This window comes from Anopheles coustani, chromosome X (genome assembly GCF_943734705.1).
Source record: "Anopheles coustani chromosome X, idAnoCousDA_361_x.2, whole genome shotgun sequence".
Classification (NCBI taxonomy): Eukaryota; Metazoa; Arthropoda; class Insecta; order Diptera; family Culicidae; genus Anopheles; species Anopheles coustani.
In genome coordinates, this window is record NC_071290.1 from 4,728,826 (window position 1) to 4,743,209 (window position 14,384).

The 14,384-nt window shown below is 46.1% G+C and overlaps 2 protein-coding genes across 3 annotated transcripts; both read right to left on the reverse strand.

Annotated features, from left to right (window-relative positions):
* Positions 1-1,241: 1,241 nt before the first annotated feature.
* LOC131269187 (protein mab-21-like) lies at positions 1,242-3,031 on the reverse strand. The gene is made up of 2 exons (XM_058271522.1): positions 2,829-3,031; positions 1,242-2,136 (listed from the first exon to the last, which is right to left on the reverse strand). The coding sequence occupies exons 1-2, from the start codon at positions 3,029-3,031 to the stop codon at positions 1,242-1,244; spliced, it is 1,098 nt and encodes a 365-aa protein (XP_058127505.1).
* A 9,081-nt stretch (positions 3,032-12,112) lies between these two features.
* LOC131269104 (inhibitor of growth protein 3-like) lies at positions 12,113-13,669 on the reverse strand. 2 transcript variants are annotated; one of them, XM_058271423.1, is made up of 2 exons: positions 13,318-13,669; positions 12,113-13,226 (listed from the first exon to the last, which is right to left on the reverse strand). In XM_058271423.1, exons 1-2 carry the CDS (start codon positions 13,606-13,608, stop codon positions 13,110-13,112), a joined length of 408 nt encoding a protein of 135 aa, XP_058127406.1. In that variant the 5' UTR covers positions 13,609-13,669; the 3' UTR covers positions 12,113-13,109. The 2 variants fall into 2 exon arrangements, with proteins under 2 accessions (XP_058127406.1, XP_058127407.1); XM_058271424.1 differs by having other exon boundaries at positions 13,098-13,226; positions 13,407-13,669.
* Positions 13,670-14,384: the final 715 nt, after the last annotated feature.

The window sequence follows — 14,384 nt, forward strand, 5'->3', positions numbered from 1 at the left end:
AGCATACTTTGTGCGGGTACGTTTGTGTGCGTACGTGTGCTATGGGGCAGGAGATGAAGAGAGGTGCTTCTTCTTTCCATCGTCTTTTCTAAAAAGCGAGCCCGTTTAAATCGACTCCGCGCTGATATCATTATTAGCGCTGGAATGTGGCATTAATTAATGTGATTAACTACGCAACTCGGGGCGGCCGGAATGAATGTTGTTAGCACTTGCACTAATCGGAGATGGTCGGAGTGTCTCGCGATTTTCCGCCTTTTCCTTCCCGGGAGGAGAACAATCTCTGCTTCGTTCCGCTTGGTGAAGATTTTCTAATTTCTAGTTCTTTTCTTTTCTTTCTTTCCTTCTTTTGCACGGTGTTACACTTAAAAGGTGATGGGATTGTCTTTAAATTTAATTTCGCTTGCTTTTTATTTGTTACTACAATTTTGGTTGTACCACAAATGTCAACGGAAGCTAGTAAGCACCTTCTGGTTGTTATTTTGTTTTTTTTTTACCTATCACACATGTTTTTAAAACCGTACCGCATTCTCCTGCTTAAAATAATTAAAAACAAACCAACATACTACTGCGCCACTCGAGGGCGAAGGGAGAGAGAGGGAGGGAGAGGGCGGTGACAAAACAAGAAACCATTTTTCTAACTTAAATTAGATACAGACTACGTTCCACGTGACAGGAGGGTAAGGGTTTACCAAAAGGACGTGGGAGTAAACAAACTGACGCTGGGTAAGATGAAGAATCGTATACACCGTGTTCCAGGTAGCTTCCTGGTAGAGGGTCATTGCATGACTAAGAACTAACTGCGCGACGTGCGACTCTTCTGCTAGTCGATAGTTGTACTATCTCTCTTTAAACCCCACTTCGACACCGTTCTGTTGCTCGGCAATTAATTATTTGGACTAGCGCTTGACGTTTGAGGTGTCAGGTTCCTTTGACTAGGACGCTGTCAAAGGTCGTTCGTTGTATGTTACCAGTCAAGTCTCAGGAGTTCAGATTTAGTATTTCAGAAGTACCAGAATGTCCTGATCTGTGCCAAAACCCTTTGGATTTAGCGTAAGAATGCGTTAGAGAACGCGCTCAGCGATGTTCTGCATGTCGGAGGACGCCATATTAAAATGCCGAGCAACGTAAGTGCTTAGGTGGGCCCGTTGACTCCCGAAGACGGGGTCCTTCGCCGCTTTGCGCATTTGATATGGTGGTAAAAGGGTTATTGCTTTCCGATGGAGGTGATGATCTCCGGCGCCCTAGAGTCGATCGAACGCCTTGCTGCTGGTGAGAATGTCCCGGCAGAGGCGCCACACGTGCTTGGACGCGTTGTCGAGCGCCGTCGGCGACTTACCCTTGAACAGGTCGAGGCTGGGCAGGAAGTAGTGCGGGCAGCGGCGACACTGCAGGCACGAGATGAGCTGCAGGAAGATGCCGTTCAGCCGGTCGGCGACGCAGTTCGCGTCCCACTCGACCTCGCGCGGATGCTTCTCGCACTCGTACAGCAGCAGCGTCTTCAGGTGGTAGTAGTTGATGGGCGCCCCGGGTAGCTCCAGATGGCGGTCGCAGAGCGTTTTGAGGATGCTGAGGCAGCGCTTCCGGTAGCCACCCTGCAGCAGCCGGTTTTCCGCCTCGGTGAAGTGCAGCAGCCAGGCGTCACCCTCGATGTTGGCGTTCTTGCCCTGCAGGATGACGCTCTCCTTCGACAGCAGGTCGAAGCCCTCCGTCTTCACCTCAGCCACCAGAGCCGGATGGGGCCAGGGGATGTTGAGCAGCGGCCAGTGCGCGGCCGACCGGGGCCATATGCCGGTACACTTGAAGGCGGGCGTAATCTGCACGACGTACCGTTCGCGTATCTTCAGCTTCACCTCGGTCGTGTCCGGCACCAGCTTCACCATGTCCCGGTACGGGCACTTCTCCACGGCCTGCGCCACCAGCGTGTGGAAGCGGGAGCGGATCTTGCGCGCGGACAGGTAGCCGGAGGCGGTGATGAACTCCACCCACAGCGACATCGACCGCTTCCGGCCGTCGCTCAGCTTCAGCACCGCCGCGCCCGGCAGCGACCCATCATCGACGAAGTTGAAGACGCCCATCTGGTTGAGGTACAGGACCACCTCGAACGCCGTCGGCGATATCACCTCCAGCCCCTCGAACCTACGAATGAGACGTATGACACAAAGCTCTAGCACGGTTTGCATAACTCTACACAGTTGCCTACCAGATAGCAGATACCGGACCTTCCATGTCCTACAGTCGATAGCAAAAGTTAAAGGAGATTCGTGTACCTTACCATCCAAACTGCAGAATAATTGTTTAACTCATTTTTATACTTGTCAAGTTCTAAACAACTCTACAATTTAAACCAAGCAACCAACAACAAGCTCTAAGTGTTTAAACAGATTTTAATCTTAGCCCAAGGAACCAAAGAACGAGTCAGAAAATGTGACGAAATATCCCGACATGAGTGACTTGCACCTCTAACATAAGATAAATAACCATTGCGTCATTTATCAGCGGCAACAATCGCGCGAAATTACAGCTATAAACCCAAGCAACCAACTTCTATATCTGAGAATGGTGGTGGTTAATTAAGATCTTTGTTTGAAAAGTAGTAGAAGTCCTAAGAACCTCTGTGGGAAAATGTTTTAAAAATACGGTATTTCAACCTCGGTTCTCCGATTGAGGAGAAGGGGCTCAAATGCACTTGGTGTGATTCTTCAGTGATTTATTGTAATGCATATGGATTTCCTACTTTCATGTGCATCGCCGGTGCTCTAAAACCAGTTCCAGATTGTCTATCAGGGTGCCGATTGCCGACGGGATGTGTGACGGCGTGTGTGACTCACCTGCCATTGCACTCGACCAGGCTCGAGATGAAGCGGGGCTCCTGGACCTCGACCTCGCGCAACACCTCCTGCACGATCTTGCAGATCTCCCGCAGCACGATCGCGATGTTGCCCATACGCACCTGCACCTTCTCCGCGTAGTACTTGTTGATCTGGAAGATCGTCTTCGACTGCACGGTCACCATGTCCGGTGGCACGAGCATGCTGGGCACACGGGCACGGGCCCTACCCTAGACCTATGCGAGGCGACGCGTTCTACTACTAGCACCAGCAGTGGCAAAGGCACCGGCACTCGGCCATCAAAGGCCGGGACATCCAAGTTTCTCGGGGGTTTTCAAGTTGGGTTGCGTTCTGGACCGGACTCCGGTTCCAGCTCAGGGAACGGTGCGGGTGACCGACACGCTTTCACTCTGTGACTAGCCGCCCCAGCCGGGCGGTGCACGTCATGGCCAAACAGATACCTATTACCGGAAGGATCGATACACACACACACACACAGTGAGAGAGGCTGGAACTCGAGTACGATAAGCAGGCCGCTGCCGGAGACGCGCGCGATATTGCCTGATCTCGATATACCGGCGATACTACAACTGCCCTCTGGGTTGGCCCTCGCCAAGAGTGTTCGCGCGCGCCTCTACATCGACACGGCACAACTTCTCCTTATCCTCTCTTTCTCTCTCGCACACTCTCTATCTCTCCTTTCTCTCTATAACGCGCACAATTTATTCCTTTCTCGGCCCTGCAGCCCGAAATGTGGTTCGTACGAACATGCGATGTGACAACGGCCATCGCTAGAGTGCGCGCGCTCGTCGGAGGACGCGTCCCTTTGGCCGACCAGACAAGCTCTATTGACGTCACACACCTATAAACTCACACACAAACACACACGGATTTATCGATCCGTCCCGGAGATGGCGCGATACGAGCTGGAGTATATGCTACCGCCAGAAATGTTTTCCCACAAATTTTCGCCCACAATCAAAACAAAGTCCACATATCTCAAGGGCAACATTTCACAGCCCCGCACACAGGCTCACCGAAGGATGCACCAACACCCGGAAGCCGGGAATTTCCTCTTCAAACCCTGACTAATTTGCAACTTTTCCCGTCCAACAAAAACTATCGGCAAGAAAAAAATCTATGCTGCATCGATATCGTACAACCTCCAACGTTATCACACACTGCCTCACCTATTCTTGGATTTTTCCGTTTTCCACAGTAGATAGTTTTCCCGAAAAAAAAACAAGGACATTTGTCCGAGGGCATCGCTTCGCCTGGCCCACTGTGCGCGTTTGTGCCGACCGGCGAGTAGGCGTGGTTTCTCGAAATGAATCTTCACACGCACACCACTCTACACAGATGGAGAGCAAGAAAGAGAGAGAGAGAGAGAGAGAGAGAGAGAGAGAGAGAGAACGTCGGAAGAGCGGGTGAAATAGGATCTTATTTCCCACTTCCGGAAAAAGGCGTGCTTATTTATCCTGGTCGGGTTTTTGGCACCGCTGTAAACATACACGACTCCAGCCAACATTCACACTCACTGTGGGAATAAGCATGGACGACGCACACGAGTGCGACTTTAGGATATCCTTTCCCTCTAACCCCCCCCCCCCCTCCCCCCCCCTCCCCCCTGCCTTCCTTGCATCATTCGAAGCCGGTTGTAAACTATAATCCCCGTTCTATGTATCTGCACCCTGACGCCTCTACTCTACATCTGTTTACGTCCAGGAAACCTTGCGAACTGGAAAGGATAACAAATGAGCTTGCAGAACTCATTTACTTGTTCACCAGGGAAAGCTGACGCAGACAGCTTTTTCCAAGCGACGCCGGAATTGTCCGACATTTATTTATAACGGTTCGTTGAGCGGTTCCATTTTTTCGTCCTAGAAGAAGGAAAATAAAGGGGATGTTTAAGCAACGGGTTGCTTTATCAAACATGTATTCCACACTGGAAACATTCGTGAGCATTCTGACCGAAAAAACGTCGATTTCCCGTCTAACTCTCCCATCTGCCTGCCTATATATACATATATACTCATTTAAACCTGTCTCGTTTTAGTATTCAATGAGCTAAACTAACTTTAGAAGAAATGGTTTATTTCAAAACAATTCGATCTGATTGTAGCGTCAAGACGTGTTTCTTTTTAAAACATGTACTCCGCAATTCAAACATTCGATAGTGAACAATCTTGTTCAACACCTCGTTAAAACTTTGGTACAACTTTCTCAAAACCTCAAGGACCTTCTCTTTACACAGCATCTAAAAGTCCTTATAAAAGTTATAAAAACGTAACAACTGGTTCTTACTTTGGTACGACTTTGTTCAAAATATTCTGTGCACCAATATCGAGTAATACCTGTCACCCCAAGGCTACACAATCTTTAATTATACAAGCTCCAAGAGTTTAGGCTCGTCTTTAGAGGTGTTTAACCATCATACAAAGATTTATAAAATTTGTACATCTTCCACTGGGTGTTTCGTCTATAAACTAATAAAAAGGGGTTAATGTTTCTTACTTCCATTTCGTTCAAACAGCACGTCTTATTCTCCTGTAACTAGCAACAATAACATTATTTTTATGTTTGTCCCAATCAAGTTCCCGTTATAAATCTATCTACCTCTTCCTCCTTTCTTTCCAGTTGCTAAACTGTAAAAACTATGCCTTTAGCCTTCTTATAATGCACTTGGAATACTAGTTTTAGGCATAGGGGAGGTTTTTTGTTCACGCTACATCAAATATAGCATTGTTTTCTTCTCTACTTTCTCCTTCGATTAGTATAAAGTACGTTTTGCTTCATAGGGTAAGCTAATTATTTTGCAAAAAGTAGCTTGTTTTATTAACACGTTCAACGTTTTTAAAACATTCTTTGACGTTGATATGAACTGAGAATGATACCAAGCTTTCTGTAAATAAATCTGTACATTTACCATAGCCTACCACTTTATTAGTGTAATAATATATGTGTTTCGTGACAGGTTTGCGAGACGAGGTTTTGGGTTAAAATAGGAGATTGCTTAAGTATAATGGACATGGGTTGGCAAAAGTAATGTCCTGCTCATTTCCAAATACAGTAATTTTGCGTCACATTATTTCTGCCTTTTCTTTTTCAAACACTTCACGATTGTCAATTTTAAATCACCTTAAAAAAATATTCTACTTAAAAGTAACAAAATAAATTACTTGGCAATTTGGTACTAGATCGTTTTGTTGGTTCAAAAAGATGTCAAGTCCCAGTGTGTGTGTGTGTTTCGATTCGATTGCTCCGTCATCGTTGTCGACCGATCAATTTCGATTCGGAGGACACCATCCGCTGCCATCCACTTGTTTGCTTTCGCCGCACGCCTCTTGTTTCGCGCAAAGCAGGCACAGATTTATGGCCTTCCCCGCTCGAACGTCGGCGTGCTGACAGATCGCTAAAAACTGATAAACGGCTTCGCCGGGCACATGTCACCGCCGGGCAGAGCGCGCTTTATCGTACACGTTGCGTGCTCGGGCTGCAAAAATGCACCGGAGCTGCAGCTCGGTGACATCAGTCGTGCCGACATCGGGTTACGCCATGCCCGGAACTATAGACGAGAAAGGTGGTCTACGAAAACCCGGTGGATCGGGAGCGAAACCCGAAATCATTGCTCGAGGAAAGTTTACATTGTGGACCACAATAAAGCAAAACAGGATAGACAATAATAAAATAAATGCACCAGAGCTGAATTTAGTTGAAGCCATGTTTTGCCACTCCCGGCGCACGTCAGTAACCATAGTGCTCGACTTCAAAGTAAACAAAGAGCGAGTCCCGGCCATCAAACCGGGAATGCTGTTGCACGCGATGGCACATTCCGCTGGCACATCGCACATGCCTGGAGGCTGATTGGTTGCGAACGCCGAGCAAATCGACCCCCCTTTCTCTCTCTCTCTCCCTCCGCTGCCTGCCAGCTCCATTATGCCATCATCCATCAAGCAGGGCCGCATTTTCCAGCCAGACAGACAGCCGGGCGTCGGGCGGGTTTCGGCGGCGGGAAAATCGGTTCCGGGCGTGCGGACGAAACTAAAATTGTGATTTCAATTTAATTATAATTTATTCGTCGTGACACACACACGCACACGGTGGTGGTAAGGGTCGGGAAAATCACGACACGTTCCAATGGCGACAGCGCGCTGCGGTTCACCGCCCAAACCACCGCCCTGCCCCCGGAACACGTCCGCCAGTACCCTGTCACCACCTACACCTAATTGCTTGCAGCCTTGCAGCGACGCCACCGAACGTCGTTATTTATGGCCCCAAGCGCGTCTCTGACGCTCGATTTTTCCACACGGAAAATCGGCCCACATGCCGTCGCCGCCGTGCGCGGAGTGCAAAGACACCGTTTCCTTAATCATTCCAATATGTTTGTCACTCACAATCGTGTCCGCGGAGCGATCTTCTCCGTTTCAACCTATTTCCGTTAATTGCGCGCCGGTTGCTTGCACTCAATTATGCCACCGTTTTCCCGACAACGTAACTAAAACGAACCGAGGAAAAGCCAGAAACTCCAGAGTTCTCTTTTCCACGAGCAAAAACTGCAGCACGCTTGACGGGGCCGCAGGAAATCATTCCCGAGAAAGGGTAATCGAAACCATCAAGGATAAGGTAAGGCGGGGCAAAGCGAACTTCTCAAGTGAATAATATTATTTTCACTTGAGAATATTCACAAATCAACTTCCTAACATCCCTACTAGTACGAAAAATAAACTGCTTACACGCACTATTTAAAAGTGTAAAGTCTAAGTGTAAAAAGTGAAATAGGACAAACCGTGGAACAAAACGCACCTCGTCAATCATAATTGAATCGATGCTGTTTGTAGAGATTTCAGTATCTAAAGTTATAAAGCAATGTGTATCGTTTCTTTTTTTCGATTAATTTGTTTTTTTTTTTAATTAATAGCAACGTCCGTAAAATCAGAAAACATGTAAACAAATAATCAAAAATAACAAATCAAAAATGAATTATATTTTAAAGTCATGCTTATTGAATATGAACATCCTTGAGTTGTTTTCACAACCAGATTGCAAAAATTATGAGTCCAACTCTGTGGCAGAAAAGTCTTCCATGCTTTCGTATTCAATTTGCTGCATCTTGTCTACTCTGTTAATTTTTACTTTGGGGCTAAGGAACTCATCTAGAACGTATATACGTTAATGAACTTATTCTTTTTGTTGAAAATTGCATAATTCAGATAAAAAATATAAAGAGTCCTTTTTTAACCACTTTCCCCTACCATCTTCCTCTCAAAAGTCGGTTCCAAGTAGCTCAAGAAGAAGCGTGCCTCAATGATTTGTCCTGAAGGTGTGTTAGAAACTCGAAACAAGACACGTAGCAAGTGAAGCATGGTTTAATCGATCGACTAATACAAAATTTACTTACCAAGCCTAAACGCATTTTTTTGCCTGTTATATCCATACTACTCGATAGGAAAATACATACTATTGGAACCTGGACCTGTAATCCATTTGGTTTCGAAATATTTGAATATTCGCAGAACATTGTTGAGTGCATAACGTTAAACAACCAGTAAACAATTGGATTTTCTGTTTTATATCGATATTTTTTATTTTTATTTGTACATAATTATTTAATTGTTTGTCCTTTATAATGTCGAACGAAAACTATTTTCTCTTTGGTATTCAAAATAACTCATGCCGGATTATTGAAAATAATCCGGTCCGACAGTGCTAGTATAAAAACTTAAAAACCTAAAAAAACATGATTAAGTTTAAATGCTATTGAAATCAGTACTGAAGACATAACTTAAAGTTCTGCTGACAAAATTAAATGTACTTCCTAGGTAACTTTCTAAAAACATTCTAATAAAACAATACTGTTTCAGCGAGCACTAGATCTTACCGAGCAATGGAAAGCAACAAAAAGGTTGCAAAGAATGAAAAATATCATTTTAAATATGAGTACTTAAAAATCTTTTGAACCGAATGATCACGCCAGAAAACAGTACCCAAAAGGAGGGTTGAAGGAGGTACCGTTCGTTGTTTACGTCGTCTATTCCGATTCTGTAAGATGGGTTTTTATTTTACTCGTCGCGGTTATTCTAGTGTTAAACACTACTCGCATGGAAGATTGCTGCGTCTGAAATTATCTATGATAAACTTAAACATGCTCTGAGGTTATAAAACTTAACGTGGTGGCTGTGGAAAATAAAAAACCATGCATTATATGGGCAACAATAATAACAAGGCAAGTAAACTGAGACAATAAAGGGGCGAAAGGCGCTAAGGAGAAAGAAGCGAAGGTTGATTCGGTCACATCACCCAGAGCAGCGCTATAATTTGATTAGAGATCTCCGTCATCCCTTCACGCTGCTGCTAGGCGCCGCGTGGAAAACTAGAAAACCGTAGGGAAAACAACTACCGTCCCCTTTGCGTCGAACAGAGAGCTTGACAGAGAAGGGGACGAAACCAGCGGACTCTCGAGTGGATCACAACAAGTGCATCTAAAATAATTAGAATGGAATGAAACTAAGTACGCCGTACGCCGTGCCGAGCTGTCTAAGAACAATAAATCACGAGTTGGTGTAATTCGATTGAGAGAATCATAATGAAGAGATATCGTTCTGAGGCGACAAGAGATCAAGGATTGTTGAGTATCAGTGTGTGGCGTGTGAAGAAAGGGAACTGTTTGCGGTGGTCCATAGTGTTTTACATTTATCAATTCTTTGTTGTACATTTCAATTTCTTGAACTCGTAGTTAATTCCATCGTTAGCGAAGGTAATTCCATCATTCGCGTAGTTAATTCCATCGTTGGATCCACCTAAATTCACAAAAGTCGCCGCAAAAGTCGAAATTATAAAAGCGGCCAATCCAAGGGTAACACTGCAAATAAATAAAAAAAGAATCCAATCCTTAACGGTGACTCAACTTTGTAAAAAGTATGTTTTTCTTTTTGTCAACCACAAGAACTACAAACCAACTTGTAGCGCTACCCATTGTATTACGCTCCAAGAACCGTAAAACACCGGATTACACCGTGTACATGACCAGTTCAATTCGTCCATGTTTACATCTTTTTTTTTAGGCCTGTGATAAAACAAGTGCATTAAGTGGGAATTTACTTGTTACAGTATTCTCCACCTCATCATTCCAAGATTGCAACACGAGTTACTTTATTGCAGCAATGTTGGAATTATAAGGTGGAAAATGTTGTATCATAGGTCAAAAGAAAGAGAACCCGGTTTAACATGAACGTATTGAATTGGCCATGGAAACGATGTCCGAAGGTTTCCACTCGATTGCTCCTAAAAGCATCTTTCCAATCACAAGCACTCAACCTGACATCACTCGAATATGGTTGAAAAATGGATCTAAGCGGTGTTGACTGTATGGATAGGATAAGAAAAATTAAAATCTCTAACGAATCCTCGCTGCCGATCATCGTTAGTTCTTGCGGGAGGCCCGTCTTTTCATCGAGCTGCTACATTGCGGGCAGTACCACTTGCCCTACGGGGAGGACGTTATATTAACGCACGGATAGTGGAACCACTCGAATGGGCACTGTAAGATAAAGGCGAATTACTAAATAGAACCGAAACCAGCGCTGGCACAGTGTCATCATTTGTGAGTGATTGATTGCAAATGCAGTAACGAGGTTCGTTTGGATCGTAAGACCACTCACCTTCGGGCGTTGGTTCGATCGTCATCCACCACTTTTTCTTTTTCTGGATGGAGTTCAGCAATTCTATTGTCGCTGCTGTATCAAGGACGTCGGACGCCGATGATCCAGCGGGATCAGCAAGAAATTCCTGCTGTGGTTGCGCCGTCTGCTGTTGCTGCTGCTGTTGTTGTACCACCTTCTGTTGCTGTTGCGACAGCTGCTTTTGAGTCAACTGCTGTTGCTGCTGCTGTTGTTGTACCACCTTCTGTTGCTGTTGCGGCAGCTGCTTTTGGGTCAACTGCTGTTGCTGCTGCTGTTGTTGTACCACCTTCTGTTGCTGTTGCGGCAGCTGCTTTTGGGTCAACTGCTGTTGCTGCTGCTGTTGTTGTACCACCTTCTGTTGCTGTTGCGGCAGCTGCTTTTGGGTCAACTGCTGTTGCTGCTGCTGTTGTTGTACCACCTTCTGTTGCTGTTGCGGCAGCTGCTTTTGGGTCAACTGCTGTTGCTGCTGCTGTTGTTGTACCACCTTCTGTTGCTGTTGCGGCAGCTGCTTTTGAGTCAACTGCTGTTGCTGCTTCTGTTGCTGAATTTGCTGGAATCGTGTTTGCTGCTGCGGCTCCCGGTGGGCCACCTTCCGCTGTAAGATGTGCGGAGTATGCACAATGTCAATTTTCGGCTTCGTGATAGTTATCCATCCTGGGCGCGTGTTCAACGCGGGCTGCACCGGCACCGGCGCCAGTGGCAACGAATGGGACGACCCGCCTTGCGCTTGTATCAGCTGCGGCGGCTGTTGACCCGACTGCTGGGAAGCCGGAACCGCTTGCTGCGGCTGTTGCTGCTGCAGCAACTGCAGTGATTCCTTCGATAAGCGAATGTACTTCGGCTGTACCTTCCGTATTTCCGTTGCCGGCTGTTGTTGAACCGCGCGCTGTTGCAACAACGATTGCTGGGGCGATACTTGCTGCAGGTGCTGTAAAGGAACTTGCTTGATTGAATGGGGTAGATATATTTGCTGCTGCGCCGCGATTGGCCCATTGGTGCCTGTTTTGCACGGCACCAGAGTAGGTCCTTTCTGCTGCTGTTGTTGTGGCAGCACAAGCGGCTGTGCCGCGTGGACCGTTCCAACCTGCTGGCGTTGCGCACTTACCGTGCTGGCTGTGGAAAACAAAAAACCGTGCATTATATGGGTAACAGTAATAACATGGCAAGTAAACTGAGACAATAAAGGAGCAAAATAGAGACCTCCGTCATCCCTTCACGCTGCTGCATCTAAAGTAATTAGGATGGAATGAAACTAAGTACGCCGTACCCCGTGCCGAGCTGTCTAGGAACAATAAATCAAGGATTGTTGAGTATCAGTGCGGGGCGTGTGAAGAACTCTTTGTGGTGGTTAACACAGTGTGGTACATTTCTCAATACTTTGTTCCTTTCAATTTCTCGAACTCGTAGTTAATTCCATTGTTAGATCCACCTATATTCGCAACGGTCGCTTTAGCAGTGACTCACCTTTTTACCTTGCCGCGTTTTTATAATTTTTTTTTTCAGATTGTCATCTACAAGAACTACAAACCAACTTGTAGCCCTCCGCCTTGTATTGATGAAAATCGGTTCGTTTTATAGAGATTATGTTTATTTTTTTATAGCACGCTCGATGTATAAGAACGAAAAAGAAAATACAGTCAACGCCCTCGACCACGCAGGAGGTGTACCTTTTAACAAGTCACTCCTGTTGCTTTGCTTAAAAAAACACTAGCAAATACATTGGAACATAAACATTCATATATACAATTAGGTGCTCGCCAAGGCAAACAGATATTATCACATTAAAAAAAGTGGAATCTAAGCATAGCCGTTTTGGAAGGAGATGGAACAAAATCTCTTCCCGTCTCGGTTCTTGGTTATATATACACTTAGTTTCAAATTATTGCATTATGTTATGGGAAATTCATAAAGAGAATTAGCACATTAAATTTGCACAAGATCTCCCATAGGTTTAGGTGCCAAAGAGGTCGCAAAACGCTCATCACAAGACGTAGGTGTTTAACAAGCAACTGCGCACCTCTGTAATGCACAACACTTACCACTTGTGCCGAATTACAGAGAGTGGCTATTGCTTGGTAAAAGCATACGACTATTCACGGCGTGTCATGCAGAGCTTAGGCAACTAAAACCCGGCTTGGGAAGGAACTTGCTGTAAGTTCTATGGAAAAGCACCAGAACCGTAAAACGGATTACACCGTGTACATGACCAATTCAATTCGTCCATGTTTACATCTTTTTCTAAAGCCTGTGATTAAACAAGTGCATTAAGTGGGAACTGACTTGTTACAGTATTCTCCACCTAATCATTCCAAGATTGCAACACGAGTTAGTTTATTGCTGCAATCTTGGAATTTTAAGGTGGAAAATGTTGTATCATAGGTCAAAAGAAAGAGAACCCGGTTTAACATGAACGTATTGAATTGGCCATGGAAACGATGTCCGAAGGTTTCCACTCGATTGCTCCTAAAAGCATCTTTCCAATCACAAGCACTCAACCTGACATCACTCGAATATGGTTGAAAAATGGATCTAAGCGGAGTTGACTGTATGGATAGGATAAGGAAAATTAAAATCTCTAACGAATCCTCGCTGCCGGTCAGCGTTAGTTCTTGCGGGAGGCCCGTCTTTTCATCGAGCTGCTACATTGCGGGCAGTACCACTTGCCCTTCGGGGAGGACGTTATATTAACGCACGGATAGTGGAACCACTCGAATGGGCACTGTAAGATAAAGGCGAATTAGTAAATAGAACCGAAACGAGCGCTGGCACAGTGTCATCGCTTTCCGTTGACATCGGTTAGCAGTACCTACGACTTCGTTGTCACAGGCCACCATGTTGCCGTAGGAAACTTGATTGCATATGCAGTAACGAGGTTCGTTTGGATCGTAAGACCACTCACCTTCGGGCGTTTGTTCGACCACCATCCCAGACTCGTTCAGGACGACCGAGCCGGAGGTGCTGGAGCAGCTGGAGACAGTCAGGGTGGTGCTACCTACGCTGCTGGTGCTGGCGCTTTTGGTGGCTTCACCCCGACTGCCGTCCAACGAGCTGACCGACGCCGTTGACGCTGAGGTTGCAGTGGAGGAAGGCAGCAGTTCCATCGCCGATGCCGTATTCGCAAGAACAGCGGACGCCGACGATCCAGCGGGACCAGCAAGGGATTGCTGCTGTGGTTGCGCCGTCTGCTGTTGCTGCTGCAGCAACTGCAGTGATTGCTTCGATAAGCAAATGTACTTCGGCTGTACCTTCCGTATTTCCGTTGCCGGCTGTTGTTGAACCGCGCGCTGTTGCAACAACGATTGCTGGGGCGATACTTGCTGCATGTGCTGTAGAGGAACTTGCGTGTTTTTTTGTATCTGCTCCTGCGCCGCAATTGGCTCATTGGTACCCATTTTGCACGGCACCAGAGTAGGTTCCTTCTGCTGCTGTTGTTGTGGCTGCACAAGCGGCTGTGTCACTTGGTCCGTTCCAACCTGCTGCTGTTGCGCACTTACCGTGCTGGCTGTGGAAAACAAAAAAACCGTGCATTATATGGGTAACAATAATAACAAGGCAAGTAAACTGAGACAATAAAGGAGCAAAATAGAGATCTCCGTCATCCCTTCACGCTGCTGCTAGGCGCCGCGTTGAAACTAGAAAAACCGTAGGGAAAACAACTACCGTCCCCTTTGCGTCGAACAGAGCTTGGCAGAGAAGGGGACGAAACCAGCGGACTCTCGAGTGGATCACAACAAGTGCATCTAAAATAATTAGAATGGAATGAAACTAAGTACGACGTACGCCGTGCCGAGCTGTCTAAGAACAATAAATCACGAGTTGGTGTAATTCGATTGAGAGAAGCATAATGAAGAGATATCGTTCTGAGGCGACAAGAGAT